Source organism: Phyllostomus discolor, chromosome 3, assembly GCF_004126475.2.
Source record: "Phyllostomus discolor isolate MPI-MPIP mPhyDis1 chromosome 3, mPhyDis1.pri.v3, whole genome shotgun sequence".
NCBI lineage: Eukaryota > Metazoa > Chordata > Mammalia > Chiroptera > Phyllostomidae > Phyllostomus > Phyllostomus discolor.
The window spans coordinates 84456717-84473290 of NC_040905.2; the positions used below are offsets into that span (position 1 = coordinate 84456717).

Sequence of the window (16574 nt, forward strand, 5' to 3'; positions counted from 1 at the left end):
GCTGTGACCTTCTGATCATCCAAATAGTTTCCATGAAGGAATGTTTAAGCTTAATACAAAATTTGATGTAAATTTGTTGCTCTACTTGCTCAGTCATTTTGAATGTGGTGACCACTTAATATACATGGCTCATTCAACAGGATTTACTTCTCCCTCCCACTGACTAGTACAATGAAGTCACCATGGTTCACACGTTTTCATTCCAGTTCACTCTCCTTGGCTGCCGGGTTGTATTGATGTCACTCAGACTCTCTCTTTGTGTTGACAATGGGTGGACTTTTTCTGGACAGACCTTTTATTTCCTACTTCTGCTGCAGAAAGGACCTAGAAGCAATAACATTATAGTAGGAATAAACATACCTAGTGCCCAAGTCTTGTTTTTTACATACCATTATCCAATAAAAGAACCAGGGCTTATTGGAGAAACGTCTGTTTTGGGGCTAGAGCAGAAAAAATACAAGATGAACGGGAAACAACTTGTTGCACCAGAAAGTAAAGCAGTTTTCATGAGAACTGAATCATCAGAAAATGCTAAAGTACAGAGGACCCAACTTGATGGAGCAACCAGTGGCCAAATCTGGCACAATTTGAGCATCAAATTAAATAATGATAGCATTGCACTATAATATATTTAATAAGATAGTCCTGGCTGGAAAGCTAAGTTGGTTAAAGAGTCATCCTGATATGACAAGGTTGCAGGTTCAATCCCTGGTCAGGGCACTTAAAAGAATTAACAAATTCTTAATAAATAAGTAGAAAAACAAATCTCTCAATTTCTCTCTCTGTCTTTCTATCTTCCTCCCTCCCCCTCTTCCAAGTGTACTCTCTCTCTAAAATCAATAAATAAAATGCTTTTACAATTCAGCAGTTATTAATATAATGAGAACAATTTTCAAGAACATTGTATTAGTTAGTGGGGGCGGTAGATGCTGTTGAGTGGACATGTGTACTGTGTGGCCATCACATTCAAAAATGACTGAGTGAGTAGAGCAACAAATTTGCATCAGATTTTGCATTAAGCTTGAACATTCCTCCACGGAAACTATTCAGATGATTCAGAGAGCTTCATCATGACAACACGCCCACTCATCATCACATCATGTGCAGAGCTTTTTGGCAAAACATTATTAAATCACCCAGGTGAATCAGCCCTCCTGGAGCCCAGAAATGGCACCCTACGACTTAGGCTTTTCTCAAAACTAAAATCTTTCAAAGGGAAGAGGTTTCAGACTGTCAGTGAAATTCAGGAAAGTATGGTGGGGCAGCTGATGACAATTGGGAGAACTGTGTGAGGTCCCAAGGTGCCTATTTTGAAGGTCACTGAGGTGTCATTGTCCTGTGTGCAGTGTTTCTTGTATCTCCTATCTTCTTCAGTAAATGTATCTATTTTTCATCATACATGGCTGGATACCTTCTGGAAAGACCTTGTATGTGTATGTGAATTTACACATATGTACTTATTTGTGTGCATGTGCACATATATCCACAAATATACCTATACATGTATATGCATATATACATTAATATCTATTACAAACCATGTGTTTTTACTGATAGTTCTAATTTCAGTCTAATACCACAAAGTAGTACCTCCTCCTTTCCATATTTGTAATCCCCTTCCCTTTTCTGTATTTATTTCTTACTTTGTCAACAGTGAGAAATCTGGCTGCAACCACTCTATTTACTCGTTTTTAGAAGCCTAGGGTACTAAGAATGTAGTTTCAGAATTAGTAACTGATAACACTTAGTAAAGCAAACTTACTAGATCTGTAATATTTGTAATTCTTATTTTAATTGAGGAGTTCTTTTTAAATTAGAGTACAATTTACATTAAAAAATGTATCACATTTGCATGTACATTTTGTGGGAATTGACAGATGTACATGTTTGTGTAACTCACAGCCCTCTCAAATTTAGAATATGGCTCTCACCCTTCAGATTTCCTTCTTGCTATTTCTCAGTCAATCCCCTACTTTTCCAGAAGTGACTACTGATCTGATTTCTGATTTCTATCACTATAGATTAGTTTTGCTGTTTCTATTACTTCATACAAATGAAATCATCTGACTTCCTTTGCTTACTATAATATATATGAGATTCATTTATGTTATTGCAATATTAGGACTTTGTTCCTTTTTAAAGCTGTTAGTATTCCATTGTACAAATATTTTGTAAATTATTTATATATTCTAATGTTGATGAGCATTTTGACTATTAACAGTTTTTTGTTTTTGTTTTTTTTTTGCTATTATGAATAAGACTGCCATGGCTTTCTTGAAAATCTTTCAGTGGGCATATGTTTTCAGTTCTTTTGGGTCAATACCTAAGGTTGGAATTGTTGGGTCATATGGTAGATATTGTTTAACTTATAGGAAGCTACCAATCACTTCCCTAAAGCATTTTAACCATTTTCTATTTTCATCAGCACTGAATGAGAGTTTTGTTTTACATTCTTGATAAAATTTGATGTTGTCTTTTTTATTTTAGCTATTCTAATAGATACACAGAGGTATTCTATTTCTCTGTGGCTAATGTTTTTGAGCACTATTTTATGAACTTATATTGCTCATTTGTGTAGCGTCATTTTATTATTGATTTATAGGATTTTTAATATATTCTGGATACAAGTCCTTTGCCAAGTATATGCTCTGTGATTATTTTATTGTAGTCTGTGACTTGCCTACTCATTTTCTTAATGATGTGAATTGATGAGCAAAAGTTGTAAATATTATGTCTAATTTATTATTTTTTCATTTATGATTATTACTTTTTAAATCCTAAGAAATCCCCCCTCCCATGTGATGAAGACATTTTTTGTTTTGCTACCTAGAATTAATTTTTCATACGCAGTGAGATAGGGGGTGAGGTTCTTTCTGTGATATCCTATTCTTTCCCATTGAATTGCTTTTGTGACTTTCTAAAACATTTGGTTCTTAGTATGTTTACAATAGTTTATTATTAAGTCATAATAAGCATGGTCACTTTTCATATCAGAGGAAGTTGGACTTAAGTTTCTGCTTTTAGATTTTATCTTTGACATCTCATTCATAAGTTATAGGAGAATAGACAGGAACATAAACCAGTCATTATTTATCCATAATCACTACTCAAATGTACCTTACAATGTATGATCATAATTTGTACTGGACCTTAGAAGTCATCACCTAATCTAACCGCCAATTCCCGGTCTTAGTTTCAAGTCTGACTGTTTATAAGCTATATACTACATGTCACTGTTTTTGCCTGTCATTCAGAACTAAATAGCACTTGGCATCTTCCCTGACAGCTTGCCTGATAGTAGGCTCATGGTATTTTTCTTTTCAGATGTCTGAAAATACCTAAAAAATGTAAATTTGCCTTTTTTTAAGAAAAGTAAGCTTCAAACATCAAAAAATTATAAAGCACAGGTTGTGTTCAGGTAGTATTTGGAGGGAGTGCCTTTCAGTAGCATGCTTTCCTGGTAGTTTTAAAATATGATTGGGTAAATATACAACTTCAAGATTGTGTCTTTTATTAAAACCAGGCACACCTTTATTTACATGAACAGTGTTTGTGAGGATTTTTCATTTCATAGAAGTTGTTAACAGACTGTTTTATAACAACTAACAGAGGTTCACCACCATTTTATTGTGAGACAGGAAGTCACAACTTTCTTATGGTCTAGTGTTCTATGTCATATCAGTGGTAAATACAACAGCATTTTATTTGTAGAAATGGAAAAGTGAGTCTCATGTATTTGTCTTTGTTAGGAAAAGCCTTCAGAGCTTGGGAAATGACATTTAACTATTAATATTTATCTCCTTTCACTTCTTGTTGAGGAAGAAAACAAAAAATTCTTTGGCAAGTATTGCGAAGGACAAAAGCTTTAATCCTTACTTTTTCTCATTTATGTAATAAAACCCTCCCTCTCAGTAAGGATGTAGAACTTGGGAGTAGATGGATAATATTAATAGGGAAAGGGAAAAATATTGTTTGCCAGATTACATGAGTTCCAGTTCTTAAAAAATTAAAATAAGCTAAAGTAATGCAAGTTTGAGTGCTAACAAGTTAAAGCATTTTCTAAGTTTGAGACATCTGTAAACATGGAATATTTAGTGGTGATTTGAGTTAGAGCACTTGGCTTTTTTAGGAATCAGGAATAGATTAAAAGGAAAAGGTCATTTGTGCATGTACAAATACTCTTCCTTCCTTGCTTTGCCTGGGCTTTGGTGATATCACAGCTGTTTTTACTCATCCATTCATTCTGTGCATTCAAGGACTTCTGCTCACATGAATTTTTAAATAGAGAATTTGGTTTAGAGGAATCTTTGCACAGATTTATGTTTTTTTTTTTATTTTCTTTGTGGAGACTGACACTGTATCAGATGTTAAAAAGGAAAAAGTTGTTCCTAATATAATAGGGAAGAATAGTGTAAAGTCACATTATGGAATTTAGCATCTTTATGCCTGTGGTATATAAATCTATTGATCTTGACTAGACAACTTACTTTCAGAAGGCAGATGTAGTGATTCACTTGTACACCTTTTTCATACCTGCTGAACTTACTGGTCAAGATGAAATCTCAATAAAATGATACATGACAAATGTAGATTTCCTTGGTCTGCTTTAATGGAAGCTTCATTTAGTATGGTCATGTTGAATTTTCTTTTAGTTGTGTCCCACCAGGTGTCTTCTTCTTACTCTCTTTTTGAAGACATTTTTTGTCTATTGCTTTGAACCTTACTTTATAATATTCCTTTCGATCACTTTTTTTACCCTGTTATATTAGTGTCTTCTCTTATTGAAGCTCTTTTGAAATTAAGTACATGTTATGTATTTCTCTGTAATAAGTACTTTTGAAATAACATTGTCTTTTATTTTTTAAAATTATTATTGAGTATTCATGATTAAAGAGACTAGGATTTGAGAACTACATTGCCAGTTGCTTTGTGTTAATAAAAATCTTTGTTCTGTAGAAGAATGGTATTTCAAGCCTTGAAGTGGTAAGTGCTCTGAATAGGAGAAAAGGAATCACAGACTTATGCTGTTCCAAAAATGTTTTCTTTCTGTGCTATCATTCTGTGATGGATTTATATAATATAATGTCTAGGTTAATTGCCCAGATTGCTGAAGCCTGCTCTTTAAGCCTCCCAAACAGCCTTGTAACAGCTTAAAGATATGTATTTACATTTTAGCAGTTTAAAAATGTATTGCATGATTACTTGTTTTCTTAAAGCATGATGAGCATAATTGATATTTTCTTGATGTTTTAGGTCATGATTTTCATATGATTACTATTTTTTGTGGTTATACCTTCAAAGTCCGTTAGAGAGTGCTAGGATGTATACTTTTATCTAAATAAGTTTAGAGAAAATGTGCTTAAATAGTTGTTTTTTTTTTTTTAAAAATAGACATTATTTTTAGAGCAGTTTCAGATTCACAGCAAAGTAAGATGGAAGGTACAGAGGTTTTTTTTTTTTTTTTTTTTTTTTTAATATCCCCTGTCCCCACACATATTATCTACATTCCCTGCCAGAAGGGTACATTTTTTTATAATTGGTATATATACATTGACATGTCATTGTCACCTAGTTTACTTTAGGGTTCACTCTTGGTGTTGTGTATTCTGTGGTTTTATACAAATTTATGATAATATGTACACCATTATAGTATCATACAGAATAGTTTCACTTCCTCCAAGCTCCATCTAATTCGCCCTTTCTCCTTCCAACCCCTGGTAACTACTGGTCTTTTTACTGTTTCCAAAAAGTTTTTCCTTTTCCAGATTCCATATAGTTGGAATCATACAATATGTAGCCTTTCATACTGGGTTATTTCACATAGTTATATGCCTTTAAGATTCCTTTATGTTTTTCATGGCTTGATAGCTCATTTCTTTTTAGTGCTGAATAATGTTGTGTTGTCTGGAAGTACTGTAGATTAATTAATCACCTCCTGAAGGACATCTTCATTGTTTCCAAGTTTTGGAATGCTGCTATAAATGTCTGTGTGCGGGTTTTTGTGTGGACATGTTTCTTACTCTTTTGGGTAAATACCAAGTACCTTAATGCTGGATTGTATGGTAAGGGTACCATTTGTTGAAAATACTTATTATTTGCTTAGTTTACTCCCCTTGCTGCTTTGTCAAACATCAGTTGACTATATTTTTATATGGACCTATTTCTAGGCTATCTATTCTGTCCATTGATCTATTTGTGTATTCTTTTACAAACACCATGCTCTCTTGATTACTGTAGCTGTATAGTAAGTCTTAAAGTGTTGTATATTTTAATTTATGTGGTCTTAAACTTCAATCTTGCTTGCTTTTATTATATCCAAACATAGATGCTCAATTAATTTTTGGGAATGGCACAAAAGTAATTTAAGGTAGGAAAGGATAGTTTTGTAAAGAAACTGTGTGAGAGTAACTAGATACCAATGTTGAAAAAAATCAGCCTGAATCCTTACCCCACACCAAAATTGAAAAAAAATTGCTTCAAATAAATCATAGATTTAAATGTAAGAATCAAAACTGTATAATTTCTTGAAGAAAAAGTGGGAGAAAAAAGGTTGTGACCTTAGGGTAGTCAAAGATTTTCTAGATAGGACAAAAAAAGCATTAATAGTAAAATTAAAAACCTTGATAAATTGGTCTTCTTTCAAAGAACAGAAGTTTATATTTTGACAAAAGCTTAATATATCAGGGTGGGAGAAAGTATTTGTAAAATTTATATATATCTGAATATATAAGCAATTCTTACAACTTTATATAAGACAAAGAGTAGGACTTAGTGTTTGAAGAGACATTTAACAAAAAGATGTATGAATGACCAGTAACACATGAAATGATGTTCAAAAATATTATTTACTAGTAAGATTGAAATTTAACCACAGTGAGCTAACACTTCATGGCCACTAGCATGGCTAAAATTTAAAACTGACTATACTAATTGTTGAACAGGCCTGAAGCAACGGGAACTCTCCTACTTTGCTGGTTGATGTAAATGTAAATGGCACAACCCTTGGGAGAATATTTACCCAAGAGAAATGAAAACATATGTCCACACGAAGACTTGTACAAGAATGTTCATAACAGTTTTATTCACAATAGCCCTGAACTGGAAGCTATACAAAAAGGTCCTTAAATAGGTGAATGGATAAGTATATTGTGGTATACTATTTATTTATAAAAAATAATGAAAGGTTATCAATGCATGCAACAACATGGATGAATCTTGAAAACATTATGCTGAGGCAAAAGATAAAGACACAAGGGTCCATACTGTATGATCCCATTCATGTGAAAGTCTATTAAAGAAATCAAATTTTATATAGAGTGACAAAAAGCAGATAAGTGGTTTGATGCCAGGGGAGTAGGAGAATAACAGACAAAGGGCATAAGGAAGCCATTTCGAGTGTTGGGAATACTTCTTGATTGTGGTGGTACTTAGGTTTGTATATTGTAAAACTTCATCAAAATGTACCCTTATAACGGGTATATTTTATTACATGTTAATTATAGTTACATGAAAGAAGTTTCTTTTTTAGTGCTTATAAAATCTGACTCTACTTCAGAATTATCTGCTAAACTTTTTAAAATGTACATTCTTATACCCCATGTCATACTGAAAGAATCAATCTCTGGCAGTAGACCTGTTTATTTGAGGTTTTTAAAAGATTCAGGGGTTTATTCTGATTCTCAGAAGGACTTCAGAAATATTTTATTTTGGCATGGCTTTTTTAATATTCCCAGGATCTCATACAATGTAATTTTAGTAGTAAAAGACATTACTAATTTTTTCATGTTATTCACACTCACTTTCATTAATGGCTTTAAAAAGAACTTTAAGTGGATTTTATTTATTTTGAAAGTTTGCTGTTTTCAACAGTGTATGCTTACATTGTATGTAAAAGAAAAAATTCCTATTATACTCCAATTTTTTGAGTATAAGAAATGAGAAATTTAAATGTCCTGTGTAGACCTCCAATCTTATATACCCCTGATTACTACTATTTGATGCATGTTCTTTTAGATATTTTCCTGTGCTTATAGAAAATGGACATATATCTGGTATTACATATTTCCAAATATTCATTTATGAATTTAAATAGCATGTGTTGAGCACCTGCTCTGTGACAACCATTAAACTAGGTCCTGAGGATAATGAGTCAAAGAGACCTCTGGCCTCCTGTGATTTGGTGGGAATATCGATATTGATTAAATAATAATACAAACATTTTAAGACTGTAGCAGATGTTACAGAAGACAGTTATAGAATGTTGTGAGTTTACATAGTAAAAATCAAAACCTCTGAAGCTTTAACCCTAGTTTAGGTCTCTGCTTTCAAGTTTTTTTTTTTAAAGCATTTAGTACTACTTGGTTAGTATGATTATTCATTTGTATAAAACATCTTTCACAGGAACATCCTTTTATTAATGTATTGTTCTTTCCTTTTATTGTTACTCCGCATTTTTGTGTTAATTTAAAATACTGAGAAATCTTAAGCATTTAACTTCAGGGATGAAAAATTGAAAAAAATGCACTCAGCAAATATTTATAAATAACTCCTTCAGTTTAAATCTGTGATTGTCACTCAGTTGTGTGGTATATATCATTTTGTTACTGAAACAATAATAGCTTGAAAATGATTTGTTTAGCAGCATATTTTTAGAGGGGTTATTAATGTCACTATGTGTCAAAGAAGTATTTTTTTTAAGTATATTACACAAAATACTAATTGTGTTAAAAATTACTGAAAAGTTTGTGGGATGGAAATTTTATACTCATGTAAGTTTAGGAAATGCAGGTTTAAATAAAATTAAACTTTTTTAGGGTTTAATATTTTGGGTTAACAAAGGATAGTGTTTTTCAGAATCTTTAATATATTACATTCTGAATTTTTAAAGATTTTATTTATTTTTTAAAATATTTTATTTTATTTTTTTTTTCAAAGATTTTATTTACTTATTTTTAGAGAGGGAAGGGAGGGAGATAGAGAGAGAGAGAGAAACATCAATGTGCGGTTGCTGGGGGTTATGGCCTGCAACCCAGGCATGTACCCTGGCTGGGAATCGAACCTGGGACACTTTGGTTCCCAGCCTGCGCTCAATCCACTGAGCTACGCCAGCCAGGAAGATTTTATTTATTTTTAGAGAGAGGGAAGGAAGGGAGAGACAGAAAGAAAAGGAACATTGATGTGTGAGAGAAACATTGATCCATTGCCTCTTGAATACCCCACAACTGGGGACTGGGCCCACAACCCAGTCATGTGCCCTGACCAGGAATCAAACTGGTGACCTTTGCTTTGTGGGATGACACTCAAGCAGCTGAACCAGGATGGTCAGGGCTATGATCTGAATCTTTAAGACAGAGCTATAGTACACAGTGACACTATTTGACCATGGAACCATTTCCCCCTTGCCTTATATTTCTATGAATAAGAAATGCATCTAAGGAGATAAAGGATTTCTCAGTAGCATCTCAAGAGATATAGTAGCATATTTTAAAGATGCATGATAATTTTAACATAAAAACATTATTGTTTAACTAGCCATGATCTTGTTGCTTATAAGCACTAGATCTGTATTTTTGTATTTATATTCTGAACTTTTGAGAATTAATTGATATATAACTAAAAAATCAGTTTCCATTTTTGCATTCTTAACTGGGAGAGGAAAGTGAAATTTTGTTTTTCTTATATTTCAGAACAAAGTAGAAGAGATGACTTAGAAGCCTTAGGTCATATGTTCATGTATTTTCTTAGAGGCAGTCTTCCTTGGCAAGGTTTAAAGGTAATTGTTTTTGTATTTCCTTATTGAATTTCATAAATTGTTAATATATTATGATCCTGTCTTCCAAGTATTTAATTTTAAAGTTACTGCTTTCATAAGGTTTTTTGTTTTCTCCCTATTTTAGGCTGACACATTAAAAGAGCGGTATCAGAAAATTGGAGATACAAAACGAGCTACACCAATAGAAGTGTTATGTGAGAATTTTCCAGGTAATGAATAATGCCACATTGATACATATGCTCATACACAGAAGACCAGAAGTGTTAGTCATTGCTGTAGTCTATAAATACTTTTTTCATGTTTTAAAAAATTGAGCTCCAAATATGATTTTAAAATTGTCAGCATTTGATGCACAGGCCACAGGGACAATTTGTATATTTGCTTTGTTAAGATGGTATTGGTAGAAGAAAATCCCATCTTTTGTTAGTGTTGACAAATATTAGCTGAAGTTACATTTTCTTCAATGATGTACTTTTAATAAGTTATATTTGCCAAGAAATACCAACTATAAGGTTCTGGTGTATAGTGTTAGTCATTTGAGTCTCGTTGTCAAACTCAAAGTAGGGATGTGATGTATGATTTTTATTCTGGTTTTCAAAGTACAGTAAAATATTACTACCCTTATTATGTTTAGGCTAATTTTATATTGGGGAGTTTTATGAAAATAGTTTTGTTTTCATGTAGGTTTTTGGCAACTCAAACCAACAGAAATTTACTTAAGATTTTTAAATTAACTAAGAAGAATAAAACATAAGAATAATGTGCTGCTAATGTATCAAAATACCCGATGTGATTTGTGTAATAACATTGAGTAAAAAGAGAACCAACTTGAAGATACAAGACTGAATTTATATCTCACTTTGATATTCACAGTTTCTCCTGTAAAGTGCTGGCATTACTATCGTAATAATATCAGCAGTATAATCTCTGGTAGCTCTTTCTCAAGTTTGCTGTATTATTCATTGTCAGCAAAGTGTGTTTTTCTTTTTTAGTCTAGAACTGGCAGTTTAAGTGTAGGCAGATTGACTGTGCAAATTTCTTCAGGAAAAATGGTTGTGCCTAAGCAAATTAACCGGTTAATTTGCTAGAAAGTGGAATAGTGAGATTCAACATGTGAGGAAGGTTACTGGGTGCTAGTTTTCATTGCCCATTACGCTGTGTGTGATCGTGTTCTTATTGGTTACCATGAGTGAATTGGATCAGAAAAGCAGCTAGGTGTAACCTACCATTTCTTACTATAGTGGTATTTTTGTGCAGTCATGGTGAAACACTGTTTTTGCTCACCATTTTGCCTATTGATTTTTATGACTTTTTCATTCTGGAAAGTATGACCTTTTAAAATATATAATGCATTTGGAAATTTTAATAGCATGAATGATTGTTGATTATATGACCAATAATTAAAAGAAGAAATAAACTGAGCTTCTATGTTACATCTGAGATCTGTTGTAGATTTATTTTGCTAGGTCAGTTGGTTCGAATGCTGCACGTAGCCACAATTAGGAATTTGAATCCTCTATTGGTCAGTTAGTTTATGTCACTCAATCCATAGGAATCCAGCAAGCTAGTGACTCAATTCCTACTGATATTTTAAATAATTTTTAAAATTTATGAGCTGAGTATGGTACCTTGTGATTAGATAATCATGCATTAAGTTGCTAATTCAACCTCTAATACTTGCCAAAGTTTTTAATCTAAAAAATTGTAAAATAAAAATTTTAGCCTCTCCTTACTGAAGTGAAGCAAAAGTAATGTCTGTTAAACATCTCATTTCCCTTTTGTTCCTATTTCCTTTCCTACCTTCTTTTCTTTTTATTTAAAAATATTCATTGTAATTATATTTATAGAATTTTAAATTATAATAGAGTTTTTTTCCTATTTTTATAATGCTATGTGCATTTAGACATTTAAGTAATTTTATTACTAATGAGTATATAGAAAATTATAATCAGAATAATTTTTATTTCCTTTCTAGAAGAAATGGCAACATATCTCCGTTATGTAAGAAGGCTAGATTTTTTTGAAAAACCAGATTATGACTACCTAAGAAAGCTTTTCACTGACCTGTTTGATCGAAAAGGATACATGTTTGATTATGAATATGACTGGATTGGTAAACAGTTGGTGAGTACTCTGTAATATATAATAAAAGATTTTACTGTTTCTTTTCCACAGTATAGATTCTTCAACTGAAAATAGTTGAGAACAAATATTTTTCAGAAAGGGTTCATTTAATTTTCTTTTTAGGAATATTTCAAGTAAAACACTACACTGCTATTTTTTGATGTTTATAGAGACCCTACATTTGGACTCTGCTTTTTAGAGTGTTAAGTTATTTTGGCCTTTTCATTTCTGATTCTTAATGTCGAATATACTTTTTTTCGTATAATCTAGTGATTACTTTAAAAGATCAACTAGTTTTGTTTTATGTTTAATTTAGTCATCTTTCAAAACATTTGTAATTTAAAAATGTTTTAATTCTAGCAGTTTTAAGGTATCTTTTGGAATAGATTGATACTTGGAGCATGTTTAGGTTTTTAAAACTATACCTAAATTTTCATGACTTAAAAAATTATCTTTATTATAACTGCAGGATTAGTGCTCATCACTTAAAGAGATACAGCATTATATTTTTTCTTTGAAGAGATGACTTCTAAAACATCAAGTATTCTTAGTAGTATTTTTTAAATTAGTAAGAATGTCTTGCAAAACTTTCCTTATTTGTGGCTCACTGTTAAAAAATTTTTACCTGTGCGTAGAGCTACTGAACCCTCAGATTCCAGCATGTTTGAACAATTGACTTAAAGTGATTAATCTATATTTTTCATAAATCCAAAATGATTTGAATATATATGTATCTATGATGCAAATTTAAATAAACTTTGATTCTAGTAATTTTGAATTGTATTTGAAAATTAAAAATTTCATAAGCCTCTTCTGAGTGACAGTAAGCAACTTTATTTGCTTGTTTAAAAAATTGTTCCCTTAATTTTTAAAAATAATTTATTCTGTTTATACATTAGCTTTGAAAATGAGAGACATGAACAGATACACTTTGAGTTTTTGACATGAAAAAGTAACTTAAAAGTAATGACAGCATTAGAAGGTATTTGTAGATAAAAAATAAATACTTGATGAAGCATTTAAATACAGGGTTGCAGAAGTAAGGCCTGCTTGAATGTGGTTGGTAGGGTAATGATATGGGTGTAGTAATTTATAGTTTTAATTTGAACATTTCACTGAAAATGTCACGTGGTGTGCTTGAGTGTGATATTCTTATGTTACAGAATTACTAGCTTACAATTTTGTAATAAAAAGGGGCGTTTTTTTGTGCCAGACCCCATATTTGGAAAACAGTTTAAAGAGGAGCTATCTTCTCTTTGCTCTAACCTGTCAGCTTTTGTATTTTGAGAATGATATCTTTTCTTAAGGCCTTACTTTATTCCAGTCTTTTATTTTGTCCTTGGTTCTTTTAAATAGCTAGATGTTATTAAATAAGATTTCTGAAATAGATTGCATTGATGCTAATTGTTATTGTATTGTAGCCTACTCCAGTAGGGGCAGTTCAGCAAGATTCTGCTCTATCATCAAACAGAGAAGCACACCAACACAGAGATAAGATGCAACAATCTAAAAACCAGGTTTGCTGCCCTTTTAGATAAGAAATGTCATGGTCTTCTTCTGTATTGCCTTCTGATGGTATATAAATGTATTTGATGTTTTATGATGCCCAGATGACTGCTTTATATGTGTATTTGCATGTGTGTGTGAGTGTATACAAACACATCTATATACATATTAAAAGCATGAAATATATATTTTCCCTCAATAGGTGAAGCAGATTATGTACACACATGCTAACAATTGAAAATACATAATTCCCCATAATGTTCACTAATTAGTTTAATCATAAATTTATAACCTAGTGCTATAAATTTGTATAATTTTGAGCAGCATTTGACATTCTATTAGAAGTATTTGAATACCTGTTGGAATGAATTGTAATAGCAGTTGCTCTTTTGAACTACAGTCTAATTTAATACATTATTTACTGAATTTCTGGTATTGGAAAGCTACTATTCTACATGTTGCAGAAATGCAGAAGTAAAAAAAACAATATAAACTATAAGAAATGATTTTGTTATGAGTGGCTAAGAGCTCCCTCAATCTCTGCTATCATTCATACTTGGATATGGTTTAACCCTGGGCAAATTACTTATCTCTCAAAGCCTCAGTTCTCTCTTTCACAATAGAGAAATAATGCATGCTAATTCCTAGCATATAGTAAGCCTTCAATAAATCTCAGCTCTCATGGCTGTTATTATTATGATCATGATTATTATAATAAATTCACAGATAACTACATTACAGAGCAGAATTAATTTCTGTTGCATGAAGCATATTAATAAAATGCCATGGAAGATCATTGGAATATGTGGGAGCTATAAAGATTTTCCATGGAGAAAGTGATTTTTGAAATGAGCCTGAAGCATAAATGAAATTTTTAAAGGCAAATTAAGGAATAAGGGATTTTTAAGGAAAGTGAACAATGTAAAATATGAAGCAGAAGTTTAAAAATATAGAATTTGAGGAATAGCAAGCAGTTTAGTTTACTTGGAGCAGAGAATAGATTCAAGACAACACAGAAAGAATTTCTACTGAGAGTGAAGAGTTTGTGTTTCCTGGGTAAGATAATTGAGGGCTGTTAAAGTTTTCGAGCAGTGTTTTCACTCTTCCCTTTTTTTGTAAAAAGAAGCTTTATTGAAGCCATCTTTGACATAAAATATTTCACTTTCACCCTGAGTTAAGTGTCTTTAGTATTTTTTATTGTAACCATTTTTAGAGAAGGATAGTACACAATCCTTTTTTACTTTTACATCTTTCGTCCCATCAGAGTTTGAATAAAGATTAAACAAGAGATCAAAATCAAAGGAAAGAACACAATTCATTAAAAATCATTGCAAAATAAAATGCTACATTTCAGGGATGTTTAACAGTATTCTTTAAAGTACAGCCAATTTAAAAAGTTTAGTTTTAGAATTTTGCCTTAGAAAAATTGGGGCAATAAAGGGTCTTGTATGTGGATGGATTCAAAATATAAATTATAACGAGTTGATATCTTGAGCACTCTGACAAGATACTGTGTATAGAAAGAAATGTCTTAGAAGTCAAGACTCAGAGCTTGTATTTTTAAATCAGAGTTAATTTCTCAAATGTACTTTGGAAGAAAATCAATAATTCATGTTCTCTGAAGATTCCCACTTGAGCTCTTAGGTATTGTAATAAGTAAAATTTTTTTTATTGCTGGATTAAAATTTAATTTAAATATTAATATTTTAGAGTTTAACTTTCTACATGTTTCACACATGTCTTACTAGCTAGATTGTGAGCTCACTGAAGGTGGGAATCATTTTATTCAGTCCTTGTTGCACTAAGTATAGGCAGTCATTTTTTTTTCAGGAAATTCTTTAATATAGTTTACATGTTGAATTTGAAATCTAGATATGCAAACTATCATCATAATAGAAAAGTTGTTTATTTAGAAAAAGTTCTCAAATATCTGTGAAGCAGTAAACAGTTTTAAGTGGTGTGAGAAACCTATAGTTTACAATCCCAAAAGAAGAAAAGTTTATTCTTTAAATGACCAAAACCTTCATTATGTCCCAAGATAAACAATTTGTAACCTAGAATCAATGGTTGAAGTTTAGTGGATCCTGATAATTTATAAAAGTGGTGGGTGCCTGTAAATGTTTATTTTGAGGAGGGGTTGCAGATCTTTCACTATCTTCTTTAAGAGGTCCATGACCCCTAAATGTTGCCTATTTTCCTAGGCAACATTTAGATATTTGTCTCAATTTTAGCATCATTTTCATTCTTCCAGCCTGTTTAGATTTGATCTCACCTAATTTATTTAAGCCACAAATCTGCTAAATTCTGGTAATGAGTTTGGAGTGTTTAATAAAAAGACATTATAAAACTATTGTAATTGTTTTGATGACATACTTCTTGCCACAAAGTATGTAATTTTGCACTGTACAATTTAATTTAGGGAGCTTAGTGCCTTAATTTTTCTTTTATTCATTGTATCTATTTGAATTTACTTTCTCTTCCATAAAGGGGTGCTCTGGCCACTGATATTCTTAGGCTCCCTTTAAACAATGTGCTTGGCCCTCCGTGGCAAGATTTTTGTGACTTCGGTTAAAAAAGAAAGCAAAGAACACTGAAGGCTTTAGATCATAGGTAATGGTGGTAAGGAGCTAGGTAGGCAGTGTTATTGGAGGATCAGTAAGGTCTGAGTTTGAATCTCTGCTACATTCCTTGCTACCTCTGTGGTTTAGGGAAGTGTTGAACATCTCAATGTCTTCATCAGTAAATTGAGGATAATACTATATATCTCAGAAGGACATAACACACATAAAACATCTACTGCAGAACCAAACATGTCATAGAAACTTAAATATTGTCATTTCTTCCTCTTCTTTTTATTAGTGCTGTCCACATTTTCCTGAAACATAGAAATTGACCCTTTCTAATTCTGCTAGTAGATTATTATTAGTGTGTAGTTATTGCTGTACACATTTGCCAAGTCATCTAAAAGCATCAAGAATTATCAGCCTGTTTGAGAAAAATGGGTTCCTTAATTTGAACCAGATAATGAGATCAAGGAAGCCAAGAGATTCACACACACACACACACACACACACACACACACACACACCTATTATATAATTGTCATATTCGCATAGTATTCTTAAGATTTATTTATTTATTTATTTATTTATTTTTAGAGAGGGAAGGGAGG

At 31.9% G+C, this 16574-nt stretch overlaps 1 protein-coding gene across 9 annotated transcripts in view; it reads left to right on the top strand.

The window, feature by feature from the left end:
- CSNK1G3 (casein kinase 1 gamma 3) overlaps positions 1 to 16574 on the top strand; it is a 104938-nt gene that overhangs the window by 65615 nt on the left and 22749 nt on the right. For 5 of the 9 annotated variants that reach the window (XM_028506733.2, XM_028506775.2, XM_036020696.1 and 2 more), the window contains exons 7-10: positions 9687 to 9772; positions 9897 to 9981; positions 11748 to 11896; positions 13318 to 13413. In XM_028506733.2, the coding sequence (XP_028362534.1) occupies positions 9687 to 9772; positions 9897 to 9981; positions 11748 to 11896; positions 13318 to 13413 (416 nt within the window). The remainder of the gene's footprint in view (positions 1 to 9686; positions 9773 to 9896; positions 9982 to 11747; positions 11897 to 13317; positions 13414 to 16574) is intronic. The other 4 variants (XM_028506741.2, XM_028506784.2, XM_036020698.1 and 1 more) reach the window with 1 other exon arrangement.